Source organism: Lampetra fluviatilis, chromosome 43 (genome assembly GCF_964198595.1).
Source record: "Lampetra fluviatilis chromosome 43, kcLamFluv1.1, whole genome shotgun sequence".
Lineage (NCBI taxonomy): Eukaryota > Metazoa > Chordata > Hyperoartia > Petromyzontiformes > Petromyzontidae > Lampetra > Lampetra fluviatilis.
The window spans coordinates 7,706,460-7,733,984 of record NC_136317.1 but is presented as its reverse complement, the minus strand read 5'-3'; the positions used below and the strand labels follow the sequence as shown (position 1 = coordinate 7,733,984).

Below are 27,525 nucleotides of genomic sequence, written 5' to 3'. Positions count from 1 at the left end.
CTGTGACGGTTCCACCTGAAGACGGAAGCTTGTGTTGCCTCCGAAACGTCGTGATTTTTATTTTATTTTACTTTTATTAATTTTTTACCTACGTGACTTTACCGAAAAAACCTAAGAATATGAATCCTTGCAGTCACGAAAGCTTCAAATCTAGAAATAATATTCCCTTGGTTCAACTCAACCAGCCTTGCCCTATGACAACTTTGAAGGTGCCGGTTGTTGTAAGTTTCGGGTTGTGCAAGCAAGTGGTCACAAAACAAAATAAATCTAGTTAATATTCACAAGATGATTAATATTTACCAGCGAATTTATCTGCAACAATAACGATTCAACATCTGATTAGGAATCGAAAGAGTCGTTAATCGTTATTTCAACAACAACGATTCATCATCTCATTGAAATCGAGAGAGTCGTTAATCGTTATTTCAACAACAACGATTCATCATCTCATTGGGAATCGAGAGAGTCGTTAATCGTTATTTCAACAACAACGATTCATCATCTCATTGAAATAGAGAGAGTCGTTAATCGTTATTTCAACAACAACGATTCATCATCTCATTGGGAATCGAGAGAGTCGTTAATCGTTATTTCAACAACAACGATTCATCATCTCATTGGGAATCGAGAGAGTCGTTAATATTCATGAGTCGCTTCGACATCCTTCGCGGGGACGTCACTTCCGGGAGCGCCACGTGTTCCGGGTTCAACGTTTCAGCTTCCAGTTCACTCAAAAGTCGAGCGGCGCCTCCGTCTCCATGGCGCACGGATCCCTCGTCCAGTACCTGCAGCAGGTAGGGCCTCGACTCAGTACATGCAACAGGCAGGGCCGCTGGTGCGGTGCTTGCAACAGGCAGGGCCGCTTGTTCGGTACTTGCAGCAGGCAGGGCCACTGGCTCAGTGCTTGCAACAGGTAGTGATCCCTGGTTCAGTACTTGCAGCAGTTGGGTCTATTCCTGCACGGCTCCAGTCCCACTCCAGAGCACTGCTTCTCAAACGTTGGTCTGCCAGGCCCTGGGGGAAGCGTTACCGTGCAACTATTGCAGACACATTATACCAGAGGTCGCAAACGGGTTTTGATTCCTTACCCGTACCCGGCCGCACCAGGGTCGCAAATGGGTACCCGTACCCCGGGTACCTGGCCGGGTACGGGTACCCGTTCCCTACCCGTACCCTACCCGAAATAAGTGACAAACGGTGACTCACCAGTGACTCACGGCCTACCCGTACCCGGCCGCACCAGGGTCGCAAACGGCTACCCATACCCGTACCCGGGTATCGGGTAGGGTACGGGTATCGGGTTCCCGGTTGCGACCTCTGCAATATACTTGACAAGTCTCTCGAATCTTCACGGCATGTGTTAAGGGTTGACAGTGTGGTGTGTGTCCCACCCCCCCCCCCCCCCCCCAGAGTCACTATAAATGTTGGGATCCACTGCTGGGCTTGGCAGTGAGTTGGACCGTTAACCCGAGTCCCATGTTCCCACACAGATGTCTGATGGCCTAGACAACCGGGAAGGCGCCCTTTGTGCCGAGCTGGTGTCCCTGCGGAACTCCCACGTGGGCAACCCTCGTTTGCAGGTCAGTAAGGTTGCCGAGACATGAATGTTCACGATACGACACCCGAGTTCTACTCGGTTGCGATTATACACACAGCACCAATCATTACTCCCTACTGACAGATAAATACCCGTCCCCCCGTCCCCATGTCACCCTTGCAAATTAGATATTTTCACAACACAAAATAAGCGGACAATACACCTCCTTCCCATATTTGTCTGTCATGTGCCTGGGTGTGCTGATGTCTGTAGGACTTCGTTTTGTGTGTGTCCATCTGTCAGGTGTGGTGCTGGCCACCCACCCCCTCGTGTGCCGTGCCGGTCTTCATAGGCGCTCGCTAACAGCACTTGCCCTAACACTCTAAGGCTATACGGGGGGGGTCTTTGTATTTGTCTGTCAGGTGCAGAACCCGGAGCAGAAATGCCAGGAATTACTGGAGCCACCTTACGATGAGATGCTGGCTGCTCACCTACGGTAAATGTGCATGCATGTTTCATCCTCGTAATCAACCATGATCAATCCACTGGTGGATAAAGGCCTTCCAAATCTATCACTATATCTCATGTTCCTGCAAAAGATGAATTCACTTTCATCTCCGAGGTGCAGTCCCCTCGTCTTTGGCTGCCACTCATTATTCTTGACCATCAGGCCATCCATTCTCGTGAAGTGTCATGCTCCAGTTGACTTTTATTTCAAAGTTAGAATGACATATCTCTAATCTTTTTTTTCGTCGTGAGAATTGTATTTTATTATGTTTTTTTAATATTATTATTTTATAATTTCCCTTCTACGTGACTTTACCGAAAGAACCAAGAAGATATCTCTAACCTGCTTATGTTCTCCAAGCTATGTATCCCTCTCTCTGTCTCTCACGTAATTCCAAGCATACACCCGTCAATGCCTCTTTGCGGGCTTTTCAGTTTTTGTGTAATGTGCCTATTGCGGAAGAATGGTTGGTACTTCCCTGAAGGCGTGTGTCCGCTTCTCTACCCAGGTGCACGTACGCCGTGGGGAACCACGAATACGTGGAGGCCTACAAGTACCAAACGGTGGTCGTTCAATATCCTTCATCAAACTATTGTCCAGGAACACCGCTCCAAGACGGTCTGACGCCACGGTTTATTGCATCAAGGGCTTAATTTCAACTGGGTCAGTCTGGGTGGGTGACCCGTAAAATATCTTGGCACCCAGCACACCACATTGAGGAAACCTCTCACTATGGCTGTGGCTACTGGTCATGTGCAAATGTCCTGGTCTACCGGCGACCTGGTAATTATTCAGCCCTGATTGCACCTGTGTTACAGCGCAACTGACGACTCGGAGGCAAGTCTCGTTAGGGGCTCACGCCGCGTTTATTAAGGGCTTACGCCTAACCCGCACACCCTAGCCTATAACTCCCCAGGGGACAGGGTACTGGAAATCCTACAACCCTGGCTAACTCGGATCTCCTCCCTGCACCGGCCTGGGGCTAAACCAACCTTGGCAGGTCGGGCGTAGTAGCTTCCCTTAGCCTCATGTGAGGATCCCCTACCCCGAGTCCCAACTCCTACTCCCCGATCAACCCCGGTTACGTCCCGGGTCCCTCCTTAAATCCCCCCCGGGGGACATGACGTCGCCATCCCCCAAGGTCCGCCTGACGTCACGTCCCGTTACGTCACTCTCTCCGAGCGCTAGCGTGACGTGACTTCACCCACTACTCCTCTACACCTGTACTCCCCATTATGAATGATGCATGTTAATTTAACCGAATAAACCACACGCACACATGCATTCATCCAGAAAGCTTAGAACTGCAATGTTTATAGTTTTGTTAACTTCCTCTGGAAATGGCCTTAATGAAGTCGTACATCTTTCATCAAAGCCTTCCAAGCCGACAAAGAAGAAAACTGGTATGCGCCACGACATGCACACTCAGCGCACACTCATGACCGTGGCTGCCATCCCAGGGATTCAACGCTATTTAAAATCCATTGAAGAGCCACTGTCGTGTGATGGATCCCGTGAATTATTGTTCTTATAGCGACTCCGCACAGCTCTGGCTGTAGCACATGCAGGTGGTTCGTGGGTCCACCAGTTGTCTTGCAGCTTTCAAACAATATATTCTGCATGACCATGCTCATTATTTTGTCATATGTATCTTGCATCAATCTAGGACCCATATCTTAAAGAGATTATCCTTGCCTATAACATCTGGCAGTTCATCTACATAGGCCCTCAAGCAAGGCTGACCACTAATAAGACTGTCAGAGCCAGTCAAGAGTTTACTTACACTGAATGTTGGTGAAATTCTGCACTCCCAGAAGGCTGTGAGGTGTGATTGGTGGAGAGACAGATATATGCAGGATATGTATTTTCTGCTTATCTGTTGAGTTTCTCAAAGTGGATAACCTTACTCCATCCTCCCATTTTCTCTGTTTGTCCAGGGCCCTGCCCATCATGAATTCGGTCACACTGGACCTCAGGATCTTTGCCAATAGCGTGAGTTTGACGTTGCACCCACTTGATGGGCGACGTAGTGACATTTTTCTCCTTAATGTCCTGTGTGCAGGAGGCAAGTCATGGTTCAACCCCCCTGTCAACTCAATGAGCTTTCACCATTTCGGGATCACAGTTTAATAAAAAAAACCCCTGTTGTCTCGTCTATTTCCCATTTCATATTGTACAGTTGTATTCACTTAAGTGACCTAAATGTAAGTAGCATAATATTTACATTAATTATAATCATTCATTCGGCTTGGTAAGTCAACAGTGGTTGTCCTGTGTGTAGTGACTGTGAATGTCACTGTGTGGTGCCGGGCTTACGAAGCCACAGCGAATAATGTGTTGGCATTATGTGTAGCCCGCTTACTGGGCGTAGTACCAGCCCTAGCGGGGCTTGGGTGAGTGCTGGTCAGCGCGGAGGCACCACATACAGTGTGCGGTGCGGGCTCCCGGTGAGGGAGCGAGAGGGGGTGTCAGCCAGCCAGGGTTACGTTGGGGCATGATACGCTGGTTGACCTGCCGACACGTGACCGGATGATTTTGGAGGGGGGCCACTGGTGGACGGGGGCCGCTGGGCAGTCACGTGGTATAGAGGAGCTCTCGGGAGCCTTCTGGAAAGAGCTCGAGAGATCTAGAAGGTGGGCGGGGCGAGGGGCGGAGCCAGCCCAGGCCGATATAACGGGAACCCCGTGAGGGGCTCGGCGTTCTTCGGGTTGCTGGTGACGAAGATCCACGTCGGGTTGAAGAAGCCTCGAGCCACACGGTCCTGGACCCAGCTCGTGGTCCAGACCGGGATAGCGAACTGTGTCTAGTTCTGCCGTAGCGTGGCTAGATGGGCATTCAACACCCAAGTGTAGGTTGTGTAATGTTGAGTTGGTGTAATAAATAGTGTTGCTCCCAGGACAACGTCTGCGACTCAGTTGGACTCACTACATGTGGATAGACTCACCCCTGCCATGGGAATGTAGAATTCTCACCACAGGTTCACAGCTTTAAACGAAAGCTGAGCACGGCCTCAATGCTCATTTGACTTAGGAATCGATTCACAAACACGTGATTCAATACACGTATCTTCAGCGTCGTAATCAGTTTTCACTGATGACTCCATTATTTTGTCAGCAGAGCGTAGTGCAGCAAAAAGCATTCTTGTACTGTAATGTGCCTAAATGTCTCTGCTAACCACCTTCAACCCACACTGCCCAGCCTGGTGGAGTATGGTCAAAACAACTCACATGACCTCTACAGCTTGGGGAAGCCTTCAACCAGCAGCGGATTAACAAAAGGGGCTTGATGTGCGCATGCGTCAAACGTTGCGTGCCTTGGTATCCAACCGAGCTGTCGATGTTGAGTCCCGACAGGCGTCTGTACGTGTTGGGAACGTGCGCGTAGGCCGACCTGCAGCTGGCACGGAAAGGGCGGGGCAAATTGGGGGACACGCTGGAGAAGGCAGCCGACACCCTCATGAGCTGCTTCCGCGTCTGCGCAAGCGACAAGTGCGTCCGCCTCTCGCGCACGCGCGCCCGGGCGGCAGAGTGTGCGCGCTCCTTGTACGTCGTATTGCGTTCTGAGTTCTGAGTCTTGGATGCGCGCCACGAGGCTTGTGTGGGTGTGTGTGCGCAGTCGTGCAGGGATTGACGACTCCAAGAAGTGGGGGATGCTGTTCCTGGTCAACCAGCTGTTTAAGATCTATTTTAAGGTAGGACGGTATCTTGGGATATCATACAAATCTCCGGTTAAGCTCAAGTCCGAAATTAAATTGTGTCTTAGTGTTAAGGATTGCCCCTTTGTGATCCGGTGAATTGTCACGATTCGGGAGTTAGGTTTCAATAAAAAAAAAACGTGTTATTCATTGTCATGGAAGCACCTTTAGTGGGCTGGAGAGGTTCACATGCCATGCACATATTACATACAACACATACGAATATGAAATTACCACACTTTCGCACGTATGATTGAATTAATGTATCGCAGAGAATGCATAGTAAAAGATGACTTGATGAATCGCTACTTGCTGACTTCTAAGCAAAGCCTCTTTCTCCGCCCTGCCCTTAAGATCAACAAGCTGCACCTGTGCAAGCCGCTGATCCGCGCCATCGACAGTTCCCCGCTCAAAGACGAATACACCAAGGCCCAGCGCGTCACCTTCAAGTACTACGTGGGCCGCAAGGCCATGTTCGACAGCGACTTCAAGCAAGGTGCTCCGCTTGCCTGAGCGTGAAGGTGTGGTGTGCCAGGTGTGGTCAGTGCACTGATCTGGGAAAGCTGTGATCCTGTGTCATAAACCTGGCATCCACCTGTGATTACATTGGGTTCTCAAGTGGAGCCTGATCATCAATGAAAAACCAATTGCGTTAAATTTGGTTTGTCGAGATCGCAGACCTGGACTAACTTGGCTGAAATGACGCCCTGGTTGCGTCTCAATAAGAAGGGCCCTCTGCTGTGTTGGCTAAAGAAAATGAACCATACAATGTAACTTGGTGTTGGCCAAACATCCCAATACTGAAACATTGCGTGCAAATTACTTAATTGGCATGGCAGCAACATCGCCCACTACTGCAAAACCTTGGCAAGACCCTTCTTAAAAAGAGTCTTGAGACTAAGTGAGGCTTTCCGAGGTAAACAAATCAAAAACATGTTAGAGAAACTGTTCCTTGCACAATGTAGCACGAGTGCCATAGAAGGCAGAGATGTTGGCTGCAACTCAGGTGATGCGGAGATGTGGAGTGACGTGCTGTGTCCGTGCTGTGACCTTCAGCGGAAGAATATCTGAGCTTCGCTTTCAGCCACTGCCACCGTAGCAGTCAGAAGAACAAGCGCATGATCCTCATCTATCTGCTGCCTGTCAAGATGCTGCTGGTAATGAGAACATTTCTGCTTACACCGATTTCAGGCACAGACCGAAGGTCCAGTGAGCATATGGGGCCCGTGCCTCTTATGGCAATCAATTGTGCCTCACAGCAAGAAAGCCTAGGTTCGATTCCCAACTTGGGTACTTTTCTGTGGAGAATTTGTATGTTTTCCCTCTGTCCACATGGGTTTCCTATAGGTTCTTCAGTTTCCTCCCATAACTAAAAAAGACATACTCTCTTGCCTAAACATCTTAATGCTGAAAAATTACCTGCAAATTCATCGTTTGGGATTACACACAGCAGTACCCTCCTGAAAAAAGTATTGAGACTCGGTGAGGCGGCTTTACTGGGTAATCAATCATAGTAATAATAACATACTAGCTTGTTTGCCTGTCTAAGGATGGGTCTATATTGCAGTAAATCTGAAATATTAAATAGAAAAACTGTTCAGCTAATGAATATTAATGAGGAGGAGGGGTTGCTCCATGTGGAGTGACGTCGCCCGCTAATGGTTGTTGGGGAGGGGTGCGGCATGTGGAGTGACGTCACCCCACTCATGGTCATTGGGGAGGGGTGGGGCATGTGGAGTCACGTCACCCGCTCATGATTATTAATGAGGGGGGGAGCCTCGTGTGGAGTGACGTAACGCGCGGGACACACACATTATTGGCTCATTATATTACTCATAATCCATTGTGACCAAAGCCACAGTCACACGATACACGCGGGCTCCGCGATGATGTCGTCGTGTGACCTCACCTTGTGACGTCATGTGCCGCATTGCGTAGCCTCATTGCCTGCGGCTTTAATGGGTCTTGGCTTCTGTCGGTCGTCTTCGAACGGAGTAAACTCGACACGTTCAGCAGCAACATCATTTCGAGGAAAGTGGTTGCCGTGGTTTATCCTGCCGTGTGGCCGCCGGGCTGTGTGCTGTGCAGGGACACATGCCCACGTTGCGACTGCTCAAGAAGTACGACCTCATGCAGTTTGCAGACGTTACCAAGGCCGTCAGGTGAGTCCATGTTGCACGTGAGGTCACGGCAACACACTGAGGGGTGGCGGGGGTGATCGAGTGGTGCACGCGCGCAAATGCGCACTATGTCTGGGCAAGATATTGTCCCAATAGGGGGTGGCTCGGTTCATGCAGAACAACCGTAAACGAGGCTGTACAAACATATAGTTTAACTGTATTGAATGGGTTGTGAAGATGTAGAATGTGTCATCTATTTTTTATTTTATTATTAAAGTAACAATTGTTTTTGTGTTGGCATGATTGAGGTCCACGTGGGCACAGAGTCATGAGCGAGGAGCAGCTAATGAACAGGCGTGCACATAAACACGTGACACTTAATTATTTGCATTCGATAACCAGATGCTGGATGGCAGGGTGGCGCAGTGAATAATGCTTGTGCCTCAAAACAAGAAATTCCTGGATTTGATTCCCAACTCTGATACAGTAAATCTAGCTGTGACGGTCCCACCTGATGACGGAGACTTGTGTTGCCTCCGAAACGTCGTGATTTATTATTTTATTTTTATTATTCATTTTTATTTTATAATTTTTTTACCTACGTGACTTTACCGAAAAAACCTAAGAGTATGAATCCTTGCAGTCACGAAAGCTTCAAATCTAGAATTAATACCTTTGTGGAGTTCCTGTTCTCCCCCTGTTCTGCATGGGTCTCCTCTGGGTTTTTGAGTTTCCTCCCAACATCCCAATGCTGACAAATGACTCAGTTGGACTGCAAATGTGTGCATTGGTCGTGTTTATGGATGTACCGTGTGTCTGTCCCATGCCCTCATGACAGCGAGGGAAATCTTTTGCTGCTGAACGAGGCGCTGACTCGGCACGAAGCCTTCTTCATCCGCTGCGGAATCTTCCTCATCCTGGAGAAACTCAAGATCATCACCTACCGCAACTTGAGCAAGAAAGTGTGCGTGTCAGCACAGCATGGGTTGGCACATTTTGCAAAGTTTACAGCGGCGGTGCCCATGAATTGAGGGTGACCTCCTTGCACACGCGCCTGTGTGAACCGCAGGTACCAACTGCTGAGAACCCACCAGCTGCCGCTCGATGCCTTCCTGGTGGCGCTTCGGTTCATGAAGGTGGATGATGTGGACCTGGATGAGGTGCAATGCATCCTAGCCAACCTCATCTACAACGTGAGCTCCTTCCCCACCTTCTCCGTCCACACCTCCCTCCGTCTCTTCACTCCCACCCACCCCCTCCTTTCTCGCACCTTGATTTAAGATGCCACTGATTGCAATGGGTTTAAAAACACCAAACAGCTGCCTTCCTCGTCCGGGATGAGTATAGTCTCTGTTCACATAGATTAAGTTGAACGTTTGTGCTTACGGATCTGTGCTTGTACATGCTGCGTGGTTGCAGGGCCACATCAAGGGCTACATCTCACACCAGCACCAAAAGCTGGTGGTCAGCAAGCAGAACCCCTTCCCGGCGCTGTCCTCGCTCAGCTAACATCCCGTTTGCGCACCAGCGAGGACTGTGAGGGGGCCCCTGACCAGCGGCAGTCTCGAGGCATCAAGACAAGAGTCGGAGCCGTGATTCATGATGTCGATGCTGCCGGATGGTCAAGAGGATTTGATCCCGAGTCGACAGCACAACCACGAATGTCGAAATTGACGAGGCTGGGTCACAAAGCCCGTGGCATTGACATGGTCAGGGCCTGGTCAGTGTGGTTTACCATCATCCTCGCAGACAGCTCTGGAGCGCACCCAGTACCCCAATGACAATAACTGGTTTAGTATTTTTTTATCCCGAGTGTCAGTTTTCAACGAGAACTAATGAAGCCACCGTTATTATATTTTTTCAGATATTTTTAAGTAGTCAAGAGCTACGTGTTCATGTCAGTTGGCATACCAATATAAACCCCCCTTCGTCATTCCACTGCTGAATGAGCGCCTCGCAATGCCATGTTGGGTCACGGGTGTTATATGAGCATACTTCATCATGCTGATCAGTCCAGGTTTGTGACGGGAGCTCAGGACGTTCTAATATCACTCGCTGCTGTTAGCCGGAGCGCAGTGTGATAACTGCTGCCCTACCCCTCATAGTTCAACTATTGTGGTGTAATAATGTTCAACGTTAACTTTCATTGCTTTACGTGTAGTCGCGGTTGGATTTTCAATAAATATCATGTTTTGGTCTTTGGTCTAAGGACTGCTCCGTGCACGACACCACACACACACTACAGCCCACACGAGTGACACTACAACACAGCTGCCCTACTACTACCACCCCTGCTCTCCTTGAGTTCTGAAGAGCCACTGTCCAAAAAGTCAGCCCATCATTGTAAAGTACAGTACTTTGTTACAAGGTAGTATGAGAAAACGAATGTTGAGATTGTGCTTTTACATCACCGCAGTTTCAACTTTATTGTTCATCAAAACATTTTGCTCAAGTCTTTTATTAGGTTGTGCGCTGCTTGTCCCAGTGTCGAATTATTCTCTGAATGCTTGATTTAAACTCGGCGGGCGGATGGGACGGGGGAAGATCCAGCACTTCGTGAAGGGGAGCACACCGCTTGTGCCACGCTCTATCTGCTGAGGTGACGAGAAGGGTACAACACGGAGGCTTTCGCGGCCAATATCCAAAATAGAGGTTTTCATGGGTTAAATCGCGGTAATATGAATGTGTCGTTAATTACCACTCGCATCATGATGCGAGTGGTAATTACTGGCGAAACGTACTCGAATTGCAAATGTTATGGGTTTGCTCTCCAACACCGGGGTTCTGAACTAGCAACGAATTTTGTTTCCATGACAAATCTTACTAATTGGCTGTGGGGGGTTTAACGACACATTTATATTTACGCGATCTCAAGCAAGACCCCCTCCCCCCTCTATTCTGGAGTGTAAAAGGATATCTGTCAGAGGGCACAGGATTTACGCTTCGGTTCACGAACCGAGACGACTTATCAGTTGTACACCCGCGGCGCTCACGAAAGGCACACGCAAGGCACCACAGAACTCGCAACGCGCGGGGAGACGGCAACGCATATAACGCGGCCAACTCGGCGTTTCGCCATTGTTATGAATTCGCCTTTTACTGAAACTGTGACGGGCCACGTGCCCCCTCGACTGGGCAGACGACAGCGAAGCGGTTCACCGCGGAGAGGTCACGACTTCAAAAATCCTGCTTTGGGGAGCCGACTCCGCTCATCAACCCTCAGTGGTCAATGCATCACAAGCACCGCTTTGCGGGTCGGCGAATTTAATGGTCGTCCTACAGACGGATTCCGTCACAGTTCCTATGATCACTGTTTCATTGCTTTATTTTGGTGATTTCGAAAAGTTTACTGGTTTGGCCATGTTTGTTTGTTGTAGTACGGAGTTAGACTGATGGCCTTAATCTAAGTTGTCTTGTGGTTGTTGTTTGACTTGCATCCCACTGGGATGTTTGCACACAGCGTTGGTGTACGGTGTTTTTTTCTGCAATTTTTTGCTGTCTTTTTTTGGAATTTCTGTTTGCACTTAGTCACATATTCACTTTAAGATGTTTTCTTGTTCATGTTTTTTGTTTGTTGCGGTTGCACCCGATTCAAGAGCCGAATGGCTCACAGGGCTGTTTTTTGTTTGTTGCGGTTGCACCCGATTCAAGAGCCGAATGGCTCACAGGGCTGTTTTTTGTTTGTTGCGGTTGCACCCGATTCAAGAGCCGAATGGCTCACAGGGCTATACCTAATAAATTAATTCTAGATTTGAAGCTTTCGTGACTGCAAGGATTCATACTCTTAGTTCTTTCGGTAAAGTATCAAATCTGGCTGTGACGGTCCCACCTGATGACGGAGACTTGTGTTGCCTCCGAAACGTCGTGATTTTTATTAATTTTAATTAATTTTTTTACCTACGTGACTTTACCGAAAGAACTAAGACTAATAAATGAACTTGAACGCCATAGGAAAAGCGAGAATGCCACCACCACCAGCCGGTTCAGTCAACGGCCTCGATAACCACAGCCGATCGCCACTCCCCCACGTGGCCCCTCCAGCCGACACTGTCCATAAAAGCGCGAACTCTCGCGAGACTTCCGCGCAAGCTCGCGAGAGCGGTGACGTCACGGCTCCCGCCGAGCGGATCAGCCGCCGAGTCTCGCCGCGCGTCCATCGCGCGTCTTCGTGTGCCCAGGAGACCCCCGCTTCGTGCTCCATCCGCTCAGCCGAGGGGGCCATGATCCGCAGCCGCAGGGAGGTGGAGCGATGCGTGTCCAGCCTGGAGCGGAGCGCGCACTCCCCGCGAGAGGTGTGGACTTGTGGGCCCGCGGCGGCGGCGCCGGAGCCGGCCTAGGCCTCAGGCCTCGACTAGTGCCGGGGTGGGGTGGGGGACGATGTGGGGGGGGAGAGGACCTGGTTAGGTGAAGGCGAGCGAGGGGATACGAGGGGGGTGATGAGGGGGGTGATGGAGGGGGACCCTGGAGCGCGGTGGGGAGACGCGGGGGCTCTGGGCCGCGGGCTCCGCGCCGCCTCACTTTAGGCCCCAGGCCTCGCACCATTCGAATTCGTAGCCTGCATTGGCCGCCGCGCACTCTGATTGGTCGAAACGAATTCCGGTCGGCCAATGGGGCGCGGGTGCGAGGCCATGCGCTGCTCGTGGAGTCCAATAGTGAGGCTCGGCGCCTGTGCGCGCTAGGGAATGCAATCAGTGGTGCCGGGAGGGGTACGGGGAGACCCCGGGGGGGGGGGACACGGGGAGACGCGGGGAGACCCCGGGGGGGGGGACACGGGGAGACGCGGCGAGACCCCGGGGTGTGATACGGGGAGACCCCGGGGTGTGATACGGGGAGACCCTGGTTTGACACGGCGAGACCCGGGGTGTGATACGGGGAGACCCTGGGTTGACACGGGGAAACCCGGGGTGTGATACGGGGAGACCCTGGGGTGTGATACGGGGAGACCCCGGGGTGTGATACGGGGAGACCCTGGGGTGTGATACGGGGAGACCCTGGGGTGTGACACGGGGAGACCCGGGGTGTGATACGGGGAGACCCTGGGTTGACACGGCGAGACCCGGGGTGTGATACGGGGAGACCCTGGGGTGTGACACGGGGAGACCCGGGGTGTGATACGGGGAGACCCTGGGTTGACACGGCGAGACCCGGGGTGTGATACGGGGAGACCCTGGGATGTGACACGGCGAGACCCGGGGTGTGATACGGGGAGACCCGGGGTGTGATACGGGGAGACCCTGGGGTGTGACACGGGGAGACCCGGGGTGTGATACGGGGAGACCCTGGGTTGACACGGCGAGACCCGGGGTGTGATACGGGGAGACCCTGGGGTGTGACACGGGGAGACCCGGGGTGTGACACGGGGAGACCCTGGGGTGTGATACGGGGAGACCCTGGGGTGTGATACGGGGAGACCCGGGGTGTGATACGGGGAGACCCTGGGGTGTGATACGGGGAGACCCTGGGGTGTGATACGGGGAGACCCGGGGTGTGATACGGGGAGACCCTGGGTGTGATACGGGGAGACCCTGGGTTGACACGGCGAGACCCGGGGTGTGATACGGGGAGACCCTGGGTTGACACGGGGAAACCCGGGGTGTGATACGGGGAGACCCTGGGGTGTGATACGGGGAGACCCTGGGTTGACACGGGGAAACCCGGGGTGTGATACGGGGAGACCCTGGGGTGTGACACGGGGAGACCCGGGGTGTGACACGGGGAGACCCTGGGGTGTGATACGGGGAGACCCGGGGTGTGATACGGGGAGACCCTGGGGTGTGATACGGGGAGACCCTGGGGTGTGATACGGGGAGACCCTGGGGTGTGATACGGGGAGACCCTGGGGTGTGATACGGGGAGACCCTGGGGTGTGATACGGGGAGACCCTGGGGTGTGATACGGGGAGACCCTGGGGTGTGATACGGGGAGACCCTGGGTTGTGATACGGGGAGACCCTGGGGTGTGATACGGGGAGACCCTGGGGTGTGATACGGGGAGACCCTGGGGTGTGATACGGGGAGACCCTGGGGTGTGATACGGGGAGACCCTGGGGTGTGATACGGGGAGACCCTGGGGTGTGATACGGGGAGACCCTGGGGTGTGATACGGGGAGACCCTGGGGTGTGATACGGGGAGACCCTGGGGTGTGATACGGGGAGACCCTGGGGTGTGATACGGGGAGACCCTGGGGTGTGATACGGGGAGACCCTGGGGTGTGATACGGGGAGACCCTGGGGTGTGATACGGAGAGACCCTGGGGTGTGATACGGAGAGACCCTGGGTTGACACGGAGAGACCCGGGGTGTGATACGGGGAGACCCTGGGTTGACACAGAGAGACCCGGGGTGTGATACGGGGAGACCCTGGGTTGACACGGAGAGACCCGGTGGCCGAAGGGGGAGACACGGGGAAACCTGGGGGGGGGGGGGTGGGGGGGGGACACGGGGAGACCCGGGGGCCGAGCGGGGGACACAAGGAGACCCAGCGAGACCTTGGTTGACACGGAGAGACCCGGGGGTGGAAGGGTGGGACATTGGGAGACGTGGAGGGGGGGATTACGGGGCGACCTGCGGAGGGGGTGGGACACGAGGAGACCTGGTGGGGGGGGGGATTGGATGAGGTGGGGGGACACGGGGAGGCCCAGAGAGAAAAACGGACAGAAAGGAGATCTGGCATCCATGGATAGACGAGAGGCCTGAGACGTGGGGACACGGGAAGGATGAATGAAATACTTAAGATATGGGAGCCACGAGAGACTTGGGGAATTTGAGACATGGGAAACATGGGAGACTGAGAAACGGTGGAAGCGGGAGATATGGAGACTAGGGAAAGATAGGGGGAGATGAGTGGCGTGTAATATATGTACACCTGGGTCTCGTGGACACCTGGCAGGCCGGAGAGCTACAGGAGAGAGGCTGACCAGAGAGACCTGAGGACCCATTGATACATGGGGTGCAAGTATAAGATATCGGGGACTCGAGATCTTAGACACGGAGTCCTGTGTCACCGAAGATTTAAGACAAGACTAGACACGGGAGACCTGAGTATACTGTATACCTGAAACGGGAGGTTTGCAAAGAGGAACCTATCTGGAACGGGAGAACTGGGAGACAACAGGGATACTGGAGATCCAGTTCATGGTCGATCTGTAATCCGGTTGTTACTGTGATTGAGTGTGTTTGAAATAGTCGCATTTCGTTGCTTTATCATCCAAACGATTGAGAGAAGTTGGTCAGTTGACGAAGTGTACCACTGTCCTGTGCATTCTTTTTGCAGAAAAAGCTGAAGGGCCTCCTGTTTGGAAAGCTGTACTATGAAGCCAAGGACTTTGAGGTGGCCAGGAGGTGAGGAACCACTCGTGGGGGTTTGTTCACGTGACCTCTAACCGGGCGGGTCTGAGCTGTCGCTGCCGCTGCTGTAACCGCAGCCTAACTGAGCAGAGCGTGGTGTGTTCCACGGTCTGCTTTGCAGGCCCATTGTTGAGCATTGGTATACAGTACAACATGTAAAGCCCTTTTATTGATCAATTGCTGCGTGAAGGCTTCCCTATGCCGAGCGGGTCATGGGGACTATTTTCCCATATTTCACCATTGCTGGTTATTGGTGGGTTGGTGAAGGTGGGGGGAGTAAGTGTGGAAGCATATTACAGTACAGTAGAACCTCGGAGATCGAACACACCAGAACTCGAACAAATCGGTGTTCGAACGATATTTCCGAACATTTTTTGTTCCGGAAACCGAACGAAATTCGGAGGTCGATCGGGCAATCGCGACTTGAAAGAACCTGTACGGCTGAGACGCGTATGGCCAGCGTGCATGACGCTTGCCCGGACAAAGGTTTTACCGTATGAGTGGCTCAGTTAACACGTAGCTCTCACCCAGTGCAGACCCGCAAAACATCGTTCCTTAACTTTTTCGTTAATTTCCTTTATTTTAGTGTTTTTTGATGTTCATCCATACACAATGTCTCCTAAGAAGGTTAGTGGTAGTTATAAGCCAAAAAGGAAAGTTGTGAGAACCAGGATAGAATTTAGAAAAGAGATGATTGCAAGGCAGAGAGAAGTGTCCATGTGACCGAGATTTCCAAACAGTATGGTATGTCGAAATCGACGATCTGCACGATACTGAAAGCCATCAACTCTCCTTACTACAGGTAAAGTGAAGTTCAATGTTCATTTATTTCATTTATTCCATATATTTATTCCATTTATTTATTGTGTTTCTTGTTTTTTTGTATGATTTTATGCATGTAATTACTGTAAACTTCGTGTAAAAATGCTTTATAATGAGAGATTTCTTGTGTCTGGAACCAATTAATGTCATTTACATTTATTCTTATGGGGAAAATGTATTCGGTGTTCGAACAAATCAGTGTTCGAATGGCCTTCTGGAACGAATTAAGTTCGATCTCTGGGGTACCACTGTACAAACGTTTATATTGCGGTCACCTGCTGCCTGACAACGTAGCACTGCAATATCCGAAAACACCTGGTTTATATATTTTTGGTATTCTGCCTTGGTGGTTGCTGTTCCAAGCACTAACTATGCCAAGCCTCATCATGGGACCCCCTTTGCTAGTACCAAAATATGAGAATAGGTTTTCCCCTTTTTTTCTGGCAACAAAACAGGTGTTAAGATGTTAAAACACCAAACTGAAACCTTTTACAATGAATCATGTCTGCATTAACCACAATACTTGTGATCAGAATGCAAAAAAAACATACTCTGATAATATATGCATTGTCCTTAACTGATTGGTCCACACCAGAGACAGCTTTCTTTTGAGCCTAGTCTCAAACGGTGTTAGACCAGAGGACGCCAAAAGGTATATTACATACTACGTATGCCTTTTGGCCAAACCAGAGACAGGCTAAAAAGAAAGCTGTCTCTGGTGTGGACCAATTAGTTTCAAAGACAATGCATATATTATCAGAGGACGATTTTTGCTTACATTCTGATCATAAGTATTGTGGTTAATGCAGACATGATTCCTTTTAAAAGGTTTCACTTTGGTGTTTAAACATCTTAACACCTGTTTTGTTGCAAGAAAAAAGGGGAAAACCTATTCTCATATGCCAAGCCTGTTTAGCTTCCGAGATCTAGGGCTCATTCCGGATAATTTTGTCAAAGACATTTGAATGCAACATGGGAATAAGTTGGTCATAATACAGTTCAGATGCACTGCCTTGATTGCATAAAAAGTCACACCCATGATAATTATTCATGTGATAATAGGAATATAAAGCACATCTCCAGTGCCCTCTAAACGTAGCTAAGGCAGTATTATGGGTTGCCTTTAAATACATTCGCTTGGAATATGCGTGTTTACATAAACATTGCAGTGCTGCAACTCTTTCGTAATTGCTTGTTCTGGCACCATGCCAAGCACTGGCAACTGAGCTGACTGCAGCTGCTGCAAATGTCAAATATCCCAGACGTACGGCGCCAGAACCACATTTACAGTGGCAGCAGAGTGGCACTTTGTCCCAGAATAGAGTTGGCCTCAATTTGAATAATCCAGGGCACAGCATAAGGCATCTGTTATGCTGTGAGGGCTTGTCCCATGTTTTGGCTGTTTCATTTAAAATTGTATTTACATTGTGGTTTACATGCAGACTGAAATGTTTTATTTTCCTTTTCAGGCATGTGTCCGACTACTTAACCATCAACGAGAAAGATCCGAAAGCACACAAGTTCCTAGGGCAGATTTACGAAGCCGAGGGAGACAAGGTTAAAGCTGCCGGATGCTTCAAGGTAATTTGTTAGTAATTAGTACAGTAATGGGGGTTAATTATAGAATGGTCCTTTGCAGTAATTTTAATGCAATTATCCTCAACTGCTGTGAGGTAATTAATCTTGTCATGCCCCCCCCCTTCCTAAGTTCGTGCTTTAATGATTTACAGCTAAAGCATAGCATTAGCGTCATTCGCCAGCGCCTTTGACCCTGTGCTGATATTACGACTGCGTTTTAAACGGTTTGTGTATTTCCACGAGTTGTGTTGTGGATGACACGGTCTGCGGCGCTTTTGGTGCTGGCCCCCCCACCACCCCCCCCCCCAACTGCGGGGGCACCGCCTCCGAGCGAGGTGCGCCGTGCTAACGAGGCGCTTGGCTTCCCGTCGCTCGGCACACAGCGTTCACTGGAGCTGAACGGAGCCCAGAAGGAGCTGGTGCTGAAAGTGGCGGAGCTGCTGAGCGAAGGCCGCGCCCTGCAGGATGGCAGCGCTAAGTACTGGGTGGAGCGCGCTGCAAAAGTCTTCCCCGGGAATCCCGCCGTGTTCTCGCTCAAGGTGCCGCCGGCCGTGACACCTTCACCTTGGCACTTCACCTGCCAAGGGGGACTTGTGTTTCGCACAAGTTGTTGCACTGCAGAAACATTTGTAACAAAAAATATAATTCAACTTGCAAGTCCTGAACTGAATCTTTTTTCAAACTGTTTCAGGAACGTTCTGCATTGGGCTGATTGATCAATTTCACAAATTAGTGTTTAGTACGTGGCATGAAACCAGAGTACCCCGGAGAAAACCCACGTTTGCAAGGACATCATTCTCAAACTTAGGAACAGATAGATTCAATAATCCATTTGCGTACTACCACCTCCTGACCACCTCACCAATTCTTCACTTTTGGAACGCACCTCTGTCAAGATCCTTGTTAGGCCTGTGAAGGTGTCGTTGAATTGGCGGTCTGGCGAATGGGGTTGGTGTGTTGTTTGTCGGTGGTGCGGTGCTGGGCTTCCTGTGTGGGGGTGCCGCGGTGACTGTGGTCCTGTTGCAGGAGAAGCTGCTGCGCATGGGTGGGGAGCCTGAGGAGCTGGAGGCGCTGGTGCGGGATGAGCTGCGCCTGCGGCCCCACGAGCCAGCGCTCAACGTACACCTGACCCAACTGCTGCTCGACTCGGGACGGCACTCGCTAGTGCTGCAGCACGTGCGCTCCGTGGATGCGTCTCCCGGCCTGCGCCACGCCCTCACCTGGCAGCGATGCGTCGTCTCCTCACTGCAGGTGCCAACATGTGGGAATTGAGGGTCATTCAACATTACATCGGTTAAGAAGATACCTTGACCAGACCCGATTTTAGACCAAATCCGTGTCCTTAAAACTGTGGCTTCAGTCGTGTGTGGTTAATTATTATTTATGGATGCAAAGCTCGGCTTGTCAAAGAGTCGTGCAAGCACGCCCGTTTCCTCGTGCAGGCTGTAATTGTGAGCAGCGACACGTCCGGTCCTGCTCATGAGTGGCGCCTGTTTGCCTCTGCGACCTGGCAGGGAGTTGTGCGAGGGAGGGCAGAGGAGCGTGAGGAGGTGAGGCTGCGGTTGCTACTTGCGCTGCATCACGTGGTGCGGCTGTCCCTGGGGACAAAAGACATCGCGGAGGCAGTCGACGCTCTCAGAAGGTGCGCCGAAAACGTGGGATTGCGTACACCTCGGTTACTGTGAATCTGTACAGAACAAATCAAGATGGCATTGTTGACTAAAGCCGTTGATGCCACCACAGCTCGCCAACCCGTTCTACCCTCCGTCAGATCCACTGCGCTGTAGAGATGTGACATCCAAGATTTTCCCTCGCAGTATCCCACCATCTACTCTTAGAACTTTAGTCTTGGTCGCCAAATTCTCAGAGACCACTCCAGTGTCTTTCCTGGCAATTGGAGCTACCCCATTCTGCACTGCACACATCCCATCCAGCGCAGCCATTATTTCCTGTCTACAATATTCACCTGCCTTTTCTTCCAGACTTCTAACTTGTTTATCCTGTCTTGTAACCAGTTTTGAGCGTCCAATTAAGACACGTGTGCTAAGATGCCAACACCTTATTTTGAGCTGCTCTTGGATTTTGTCTGTCACACCGTTGCAGCACTTTTCCTTGAAAAATGTTTGTCCTACGCCGTGAAGTAGAGGCTCCTTTCAACTGAAAAGAAACAACGACGCATGATGTTGATGGTGAATCGTGTACAGCCGATAATTGTCAACCTCTAACAAAAATCTACGGGTGATGAATGTCAATGTATTATTTGGGTCTTTCGGTAAAGCCACGTAGATGGGAAAATAAAAATATCGCGACGTTTCGATCGTAATACAAGCAATCGTCAGCAGGTGAAAAAAAATGTTCTTCCATTGATGACGATTGCTTGTGTTGCGATCGAAACATTGTGATTTTTTTTTTCTGTCTACCTTGCTTTACCGAAAGACCCAAAGAATCTGAATTCCTGCAGTCAAGAAAGCTTTAAGTCAAGATTTAAATGTCAACGTGCTAATTGATATGAGTCACTGGGTGGTGGAAGGCATAAGCTTACTCAAGCTTCGGATCCCTTCTGCAACACGGTTTTATTGGCGATTTGCAGTTTAGAAAAACTCCCATTTGTACAATGGCTGGAACCATTTTTCACCTTATTAAAATGAAGAGTCGAAGGAGAGAGGGATGATTACCACGCTGGATTGGTGTTCCCGACAAGCTGGTTGTTTGAAGAACCTTTGCGGAGTCACCGCGAGAAACTGGGGCCCACGTGCCGTCGTGAATGCCGAAAGCGGCCTCTGTGGTCGCTTGAAAGAAGCTGCGACGTTGCCGCCCTCACTGTTGCCCGTCGGGTATCTCTATCCACAGGTTTGATGAGGAGCTCGGCACCGCCCTGGTGGAGGAGGGCGATTGGAGCCCCGTGCTGGCTGAGCTCAAGGGACAGCTGTACCTGCACGCTGGCACCCTGCTGCTGCAGATGGCACGGGACCGGCTGGCAAACTGGAGGGCAGTGGTGGACCAGGCTGCCCTGTGCTACATGCTGTCCTACCAGGCAAGTGCCACTTGTATCATGTGACGGGGTACAACGTGACACGGCATCAACTTGTGCAGTGTCTCAAAAGCTACCGCAACCCTAGACTCTTCACAAAGCTTTGCTTAAAACAGAGTAACAAAACATCGCGTTGTAAACCTTTTAAAGCTTCTATATTATTAATTACTATTTCAAGACAATCAGCTAAACCTGAAAAACACTTCCATATTAATGAAACCAACTATATAAGACCTTAAGACTTAATGTAAAACCAAAATCTCGTCAAACTACGACATGGTTGTGCAGGTTGAATGAGGACTCGCAAAGTCGAGTGAGTCATCGGGGATTTGATTTTGTGGCTTTTCGGCACGCGCTGCAGTGAGTTTGTGGCTTGGCTGAGACGCTGCGTGCTGCCGTGTGCTGCGGCAGGTTGACCGTATCGAGCTGAAGTCCAAAAGCAGGGTGGTGACTGGGCAGGACATGGACAGCCTCTCGTGCGATCGGCTGAGCCAGGCAGGTGTGTGTAACCCGCTGGTTAAGCGTGGTGGTGATGGTGGTGATTGTGGTGAAATGAGCTTAATTATAATGTAAATAGTTTATTTCATGCTGACTCCGATGCTTTTAACTGTTGTAGCGTGTGTGCCAGAGTTATAAATGGCAACTCGGGCACACACGAATGGAACGTTCTTTTACTTGATGCCCATAACTTCCACAGTGGCGCCGCGACGTGTACACGTGCGAGTTCAAGTACTATAGCAGTCGTACGCGCGGGTGCGCTTGTACATGCTACGCGCACACGTATGCATACGCCGCGCTTGTGTCCGTTTGCCCCACGCCCGCCCCGCAGGCCACATGCTGGTGACGCTGTGCGAGGGAAAGCCGGAGGACTACCTGGTCCAGGTGGCGGAGTCGCTGGCTGGCCCTGCTGGGCAGGATGCCCTCGTGAAGGCCGTGTACGCGGGCCAGCCGCCACCCTGCTCGCTGCTGGCGTCGGACGATATCCCCCAGCAGCTGCGCACGCATGTCCCTGACATGCACCGGCTGCTCGACTATGACACGGGTACTGCCGCTGATGGCCTTGGTCCCGTAGATTTGAAGTCTCGTGCTTAGAGCTCGAGACCAGGATAGAATCGTATTTGCAAGAGTGAGCTGGGTCACCGAAGTGACAAATGGAAGAATAAATAAATAATCTGCAAATATTACAGGAACATACATTAACTTTCAATGATACATTCTCTGTAGTGCAAGTTGGCTTGGGCAGATCATTTTATGTTGATCATAGCACGATTACAATTAAGTTACAAACATTTTTACAGATAGTGACTGTTATTATACTGATGTATAAACAGACGTGGATATATGTGAAATACAATTGCAAGTGAATTTATGAAAACAAATTGACAGTTTAGCATCCTATGGTGATTTAGATGGGAGTCTTAACTGAGGACACATGTTTGAAGCGATGGGATTTGAGGTGTTTCGTGAATAAACACAGAACAAGTGAGATCCGTGTTCGTTTTGAGGGTTTTGGTTCCAAATAAACACCTTGGATTAGGTAAGGGACCGAGTTATGTGCGTGTGTGTGTGCGTTAAATGTTAACTTGGCCCAGTAAACCTCCCTCCGAGTTGGAAGTGGGTGAAAAGTGATGACCGATGTTGGACCGGGAATCGCCCTCCTTTCAAGCATTTTCTGGCATTCCGTGTCGTGCTGCCGGTGCCAGGTGCGGTGGCGGAGCATGGCGGGGACCTGCAGCAGCTGGTGTGGCTGTCCCTGATGTGGTACGACTCGTCCGAGCCACGGCCCGACCACCTCAAGTGGCTGTCGCCACTCTTCCCCAAGATGAGGCTGGAGACGGAGCGGCTGGAATCGGACTCTGGGGAGACCACGGCTCTTTTGGATATGGAGGTGACAGCGTCGTTGCCGCTCGTCGTTTTGACGACGCGTCAGTTTGTTGATTTTTTTTTTTTAATCTGGGCCAACGAGAGAGTGGCCGAGTGGTTCGGAGGTCCAGAGCGGTAAGCTGGCACTGCTGAGATTGGGTTTCGAAATGCGGGCAAGCCGCCTGTGATTAAACTGGGTTGGTGAGTTGATGTTGCACACAAAAAACCCCATAATTTAATTTATTACTGCAGTTTAATTGGACTGAAGTTCAGCTCCGAGAATTAAAATATTGTCACGACTACCGGAAGATGAAATGTGTTCTCATTTGCAAGGAGGTTTGGAAAGTGCTGCCCCGCTACTGTTCGTGGACTCGGGGTCATTTGAAGGAATCTCCGAGGTAGTTCTGCGGGATCCACGCCCAAGTGCTTTTCTCTGACACGAAGGGTTTTACACCGCTCTGCTAGAGGGGTGAATCGCCTGTGGGTGAATAGTTGTATGCCTAGTTGTCACAGGAAAGCGTGCCACCGCGAGGCTCTCTGTGCCGGCATTTGCTCGTGCAGTAACTGTTAGATCCGCCGAGATTTTGGACTGCGGTTCGCATCCAACAGCAGTGCCACAGCGTTTGTTTGCTGTGCCCGGCAGGTGTTCTTGCTGGGCGTGACGTTTGCAGCGAATGCCCAGCTCGGGGAGAAGATAGAAAATCTGCGCCGAGCCGACGAGCCGCGACTGAGCCCACTGCCACTGTGTCGCCTTCTCATCAGCGATCGGCAGAGGCAGTGGTGGCAAGCGGTGCACAGCCTGCTCAACAGACAGGCGCAGTGAGTGGCCATGCACTCCTTCACGCACTCTCCCGCTTGTGCGTGACGCTTTCCCACGGGGACACGTCACGTACGAGCGTTAGTTTGTCAAGCAGGAACGCACATTTGTACAGCCCCAATGGCAATCCATTGCGAGAGTGTCGTCTTTTACCATACTTCACAGCGCTGGTCAGCGCCGGTGGGGAAGGCTGGGAGCGTGGATTTGGCAGTATAGAACAGCAGTGGATTTTGCTGCATTGCCCATTGCTAACAACTTTATTTGGATGTACATCTGGAATCATGTCTTGTTTTTCCATCATATATCCATAAAGGAAAAAAAAGTAGTCCAATAATTTAATATAGTATTTTCCCGCATATAGCCCGCATACGCATATACCCCGCAGACACATATACCCCGCAAAAATAGCGTTTTGGGTAAAACTAATTTCAGATAGCCCGCACTTCCATATACCCCGCATGCATTCATATCTTTAACGTCGTTATCGCAGCTTAATTCCATCATATTAATACGAAGTTTACATTTGTAATACATTCCACTATCAATTGTTAACATTAAAATCATAACGTGCACAAAGAAAACAAACTAACCGGAAACGAGTGAACTTAAAACAGTAAGTAACTAACAAAAATAAATATCCAATAAATAAGTAACACTTAACTGGTAGATAAGTACAGTTTCAGCACTGGTAGATTGCGCACTGCGCAGACAATAGCGGCACTACGGTAACGCCATTGCCTCGCCCCCAACCACCTCTCTCTCCCCCCAGCTCTCCCGTGGCCGCTAAACAAAGTGCACCCACTTCAAACATTGTCGTTTCATTGTACAAACAATTCGAATAATTTAAAACGTGATTCCATGTGCAATTTTAGTGTGAGTGGTTTATTCAGCAGTGCTTTAGTCAAACGTAGTAAGTGTTGCATAGTCGATAGTCCTACCATGAAAAAATTAAATGAGTTATGATGACATGTCACACGTGTAAAATATTTTTAGGATAGCCCGCACCTCCATATACCCCGCAGGGTCTTGTTTTGTTTGTAAGAAGTGGTACACCCCGCGGGTTATATGCGGGAAAATATGGTAATTTTGAGCCATGATGTATTCACTGCATGATTATGGTCTCCCAGCCCATCACCATTGCTCACGCATTGACCAATCTTTCGCCCTGTCTCAACGGTAGTGAAATAAAAATCAACGCAGCGTAATGATTACAGTAAAATATTTCGGCGACAATTGACAACTTTGAAAGAGCAAGTTACTCAAAAGAAAATGGATACAAATGTTGATAGGGGCAGGGCATGGAAGTGCGGTCAAACAGTTTCAGTTTCATTTATTTGGTATAGCCCTGCGAGCCATTCGGCTCTTGAATCGGGTGCGACCGCAACAAACAAAAACATGAACAAGAAAACATCTTAAAGTGACTATGCGCAAACAGAAAAATCCAGGAAAAAACTGCAAAGTCTTCCAGACACAACAGCACGGTGTTGCGACCATGACGGTGGCGGTGTGTCTGTGTGCAGGCCGGGCACACTGGCCAAGCTGAGGCTGAGGGTCCAGCAGGAGCTGCCGGTGCTGCGCGCACACGAGCGGCACGGGCTGCAGCCGGCGCTGCTCGTCCACTGGGCCGACACCCTCGTGCGCAAGGTGACGGCCGCACCACTGCAGCTTTTGCAGCCAAGAAAGGAACAAGCGAGGGAAATTATTTTGTACGCTTTCCAACGTGCGTTTGTACCCTGGACGTTTTTCATTGGCAAGGCGCGACGTTGCCTTCAGAGGTCGCACAACGGGGTGACGTCGCACGGTGCGTGACGTCGCAGGTCATGTGTTTTGACGTCATTGGGAGAGGAATGCGGGTATGCACTAGTAGCAAGCTGCCGTTGAGTACAAGCGCCTGTTGGAAAGCGTTGCGTAATCCGTGCGTCTGCATGATGTTTCTTGTACTGGTTTGCGTCGTCTTGTAACGAAAGCGGTTGCTTTAAAGCCGCTCGCGCCGCGCACACGCGCATCGTCGCACCGCTTGCATGCAGGGCAGCGCGCAGAGGAGCAAGGCGGCCCGGCGGGACTACGTGGCGCGCGGCGCCTACTACTGGGAGAGGGTGCTCCCCTTGCTGCAGCTTGCACGCAAGCACAAGGACATCCCCGAGCCCATCGAGCCGCTCTTCTGGCACTTCCACAGCCGTGACATCCAGGTATGCGCCGCGTCGTCCCCGTCGTCGCAGGCAACGCCATCCTCATGCGGGAGCTGCTGCGGGGTTCGGGGACCGTGGTGAAATTTGTCGAGCGTTTCTTTTGGTCTTGCGGGCTCTGCCCTCCTGACGACCGCACTCGTGTGAACGTGTCGCTCGGCAGCCGCAAGAGGCTGACGCGTTCATCGCATCGGCAAAGCTGGCGCTCGGGACGCTGTCGCTTGTGCGAGAAGAATACGACGATGCGGTGATGAGGTTCGAGACCGTGGGGACCCCGCTGGCCTTCTGGAACTGTGCCCTGGTACGCTGCCACACCCATTGGTCGCATGCTTGCCCCTTGTATTGAAATGGATGAGTTTATTTTGTAACCAGCTAAGAGCTCAGTAAATTTACACAATCTAACCCAAAAACCTGTATTATGGAGCTAAGAGCTCGTTGAGAGCTGTCCCATTTGCAACGGAGACCTGGGTTAACAATGGCACACGATAAATACCAATGCATAAAAACAATGTGGTGAATACGATTAGAAAAATAATACAATAGCATGATGATGCATGCATTCATTTGTATTTCAATGAGTAGAGACCCCTGTTGCTCTGCGCAAAAAACAAGAACGGTAGTTTTCATAAGCTTCTCATAATCCTGTGCTTGGACCACTACAAGTAATCTGCTCTTTTAAGTAAGATAATTAAATTTTTTGTAATATTCTCCTAGGATTAAAAATGTTCTGGAGAAAGAATTACATTTAATAGAAGCACACATTAAATGTGAAAGCAATTTTAAATAAACAGTGTCAAATCTTGGGTGTGGCTATTATATGTCTTCTGAACTTCTTGCACCGTTTCAATTCACTGATTATTTGCTCCACGGAAAATCCGATTTATCCAGCTTAGCCAGCTTGTTTCCACAGGGGAGGAGCCGTGTAAGCATAGGAAGGGGGGCCCCGAAGTTTGTAGTGGAGGGTCCCTGGTCGTGTAGGGCTTTACAGGTCAGGAGACCGACCTTGAATGCGATGTACCATCGTTTTTTTACCTTTGTGAATACAGGGACACCTACTTACGATAATTCGACTTGGGAACTTTCGGAGATACGAACAAACTTGTCTGTATTTCCAGTTTCCCGTTCAGATGGCAGTGGTGGCATCTACATCTGCAGAACATGAAGAACCAGTGGCATCTTCCTCTACAGGAGATTATACAACTTTTAAAGCCACTCTCCGTATTCAGTGTACGTGCCGTACAACATGTTTGGAATCGACAGGAGTAAAGTTAGACTTGCAAACAGACCTGGAACCTAACTCGTTCATAAGGAGATGAGTCCCTGTAAACCGTAAACCCCCGAAGAACCCATGCAGAACAGGGAGGGAAAGTACAAACTCCAAACAGAGAGAAGCCCGAATCAGGAATCCAAACCAGACCCTTCTTGCAGTGAGGCACAAAGTGTTATCACTGCGCCACCCGACCTCCCGTAGGTCGTGCAGCCTGAACCTCGGCACTCTGCTATCTGCAACTCTGATTTCAGGAGCAGGGAGTTAAGAACCTCTGAGCAACAAAATCCACCGCAACACCGTTGTGAATGATGATGATGTGAATTATGTGACCAAGGATGTTGTCTTGCTGCTCGGTGTAGCTTTTCCAGAGCCTGGCGGAGGACGCAGACCCCGGTGGAGAGGAGACGGATGGCCCGGAGGGAGAGGCGTGCCGGGCGCAGCTCCGAAAGGCCGAGGGATACCTGCTCAGGATCATGCGCATGCTGCCCGAGCACGACTGGGACGCCCCTGCGGAGGACGGCGAGGTGCCCGCACGCCACACGCCACACGACAAACAGCCTCGTGGCCAGAAATGAATTAGTTAATACATTCCTTAGTCTGTCTCGTTTGCACAGTGTTCTCCATTAACCTCGGTGTATTGATCTAATTTGCGTATAATTGCACGAATTGTATGCAAAATAAATTCTTGCACGGTGCCGATACATGTATCGTCTTGAAGTCAAAAGTGATCTTAATTGATAAATGAATGCTTTG

The 27,525-nt window shown here is 50.5% G+C and overlaps 2 protein-coding genes across 5 annotated transcripts in view; both read left to right on the top strand.

The window, feature by feature from the left end:
- Positions 1-669: 669 nt before the first annotated feature.
- PCID2 (PCI domain containing 2) lies at positions 670-9,490 on the top strand. Its single transcript, XM_078876282.1, has 14 exons — positions 670-794; positions 1,491-1,580; positions 1,960-2,033; positions 2,554-2,621; positions 3,409-3,448; positions 3,983-4,037; positions 5,430-5,533; positions 5,661-5,736; positions 6,094-6,235; positions 6,796-6,896; positions 7,828-7,901; positions 8,698-8,823; positions 8,929-9,052; positions 9,279-9,490. Exons 1-14 carry the CDS (start codon positions 759-761, stop codon positions 9,366-9,368), a joined length of 1,200 nt encoding a protein of 399 aa, XP_078732408.1. The 5' UTR covers positions 670-758; the 3' UTR covers positions 9,369-9,490.
- Positions 9,491-11,971: 2,481 nt separating this feature from the next.
- The window catches only part of LOC144947081 (E3 SUMO-protein ligase RanBP2-like), a 41,680-nt gene continuing 26,126 nt past the window's right edge, over positions 11,972-27,525 (top strand). For all 4 annotated transcript variants that reach the window (XM_078876263.1, XM_078876262.1, XM_078876261.1 and 1 more), the window contains exons 1-15: positions 11,972-12,151; positions 15,132-15,199; positions 17,497-17,608; positions 17,989-18,144; positions 18,632-18,856; positions 19,120-19,247; positions 20,456-20,639; positions 21,048-21,135; positions 21,466-21,678; positions 22,340-22,524; positions 23,143-23,318; positions 24,837-24,960; positions 25,344-25,505; positions 25,666-25,803; positions 27,132-27,296. In XM_078876263.1, coding sequence (XP_078732389.1) covers positions 12,080-12,151; positions 15,132-15,199; positions 17,497-17,608; positions 17,989-18,144; positions 18,632-18,856; positions 19,120-19,247; positions 20,456-20,639; positions 21,048-21,135; positions 21,466-21,678; positions 22,340-22,524; positions 23,143-23,318; positions 24,837-24,960; positions 25,344-25,505; positions 25,666-25,803; positions 27,132-27,296 — 2,196 coding nt within the window. In that variant the 5' untranslated portion in view covers positions 11,972-12,079. The remainder of the gene's footprint in view (positions 12,152-15,131; positions 15,200-17,496; positions 17,609-17,988; positions 18,145-18,631; positions 18,857-19,119; positions 19,248-20,455; positions 20,640-21,047; positions 21,136-21,465; positions 21,679-22,339; positions 22,525-23,142; positions 23,319-24,836; positions 24,961-25,343; positions 25,506-25,665; positions 25,804-27,131; positions 27,297-27,525) is intronic.

Excerpts from the sequence above, each read along its gene's own strand:
- PCID2 (XM_078876282.1), top strand. The coding sequence starts at position 759 with ATGGCGCACGGATCCCTCGTCCAGTACCTGCAGCAG. Across the intron at positions 3,449-3,982 it reads GCCGACAAAGAAGAAAACTG|GGCCCTGCCCATCATGAATT; the intron begins GTATGCGCCACG and ends CTGTTTGTCCAG. Across the intron at positions 7,902-8,697 it reads GACGTTACCAAGGCCGTCAG|CGAGGGAAATCTTTTGCTGC; the intron begins GTGAGTCCATGT and ends CCCTCATGACAG.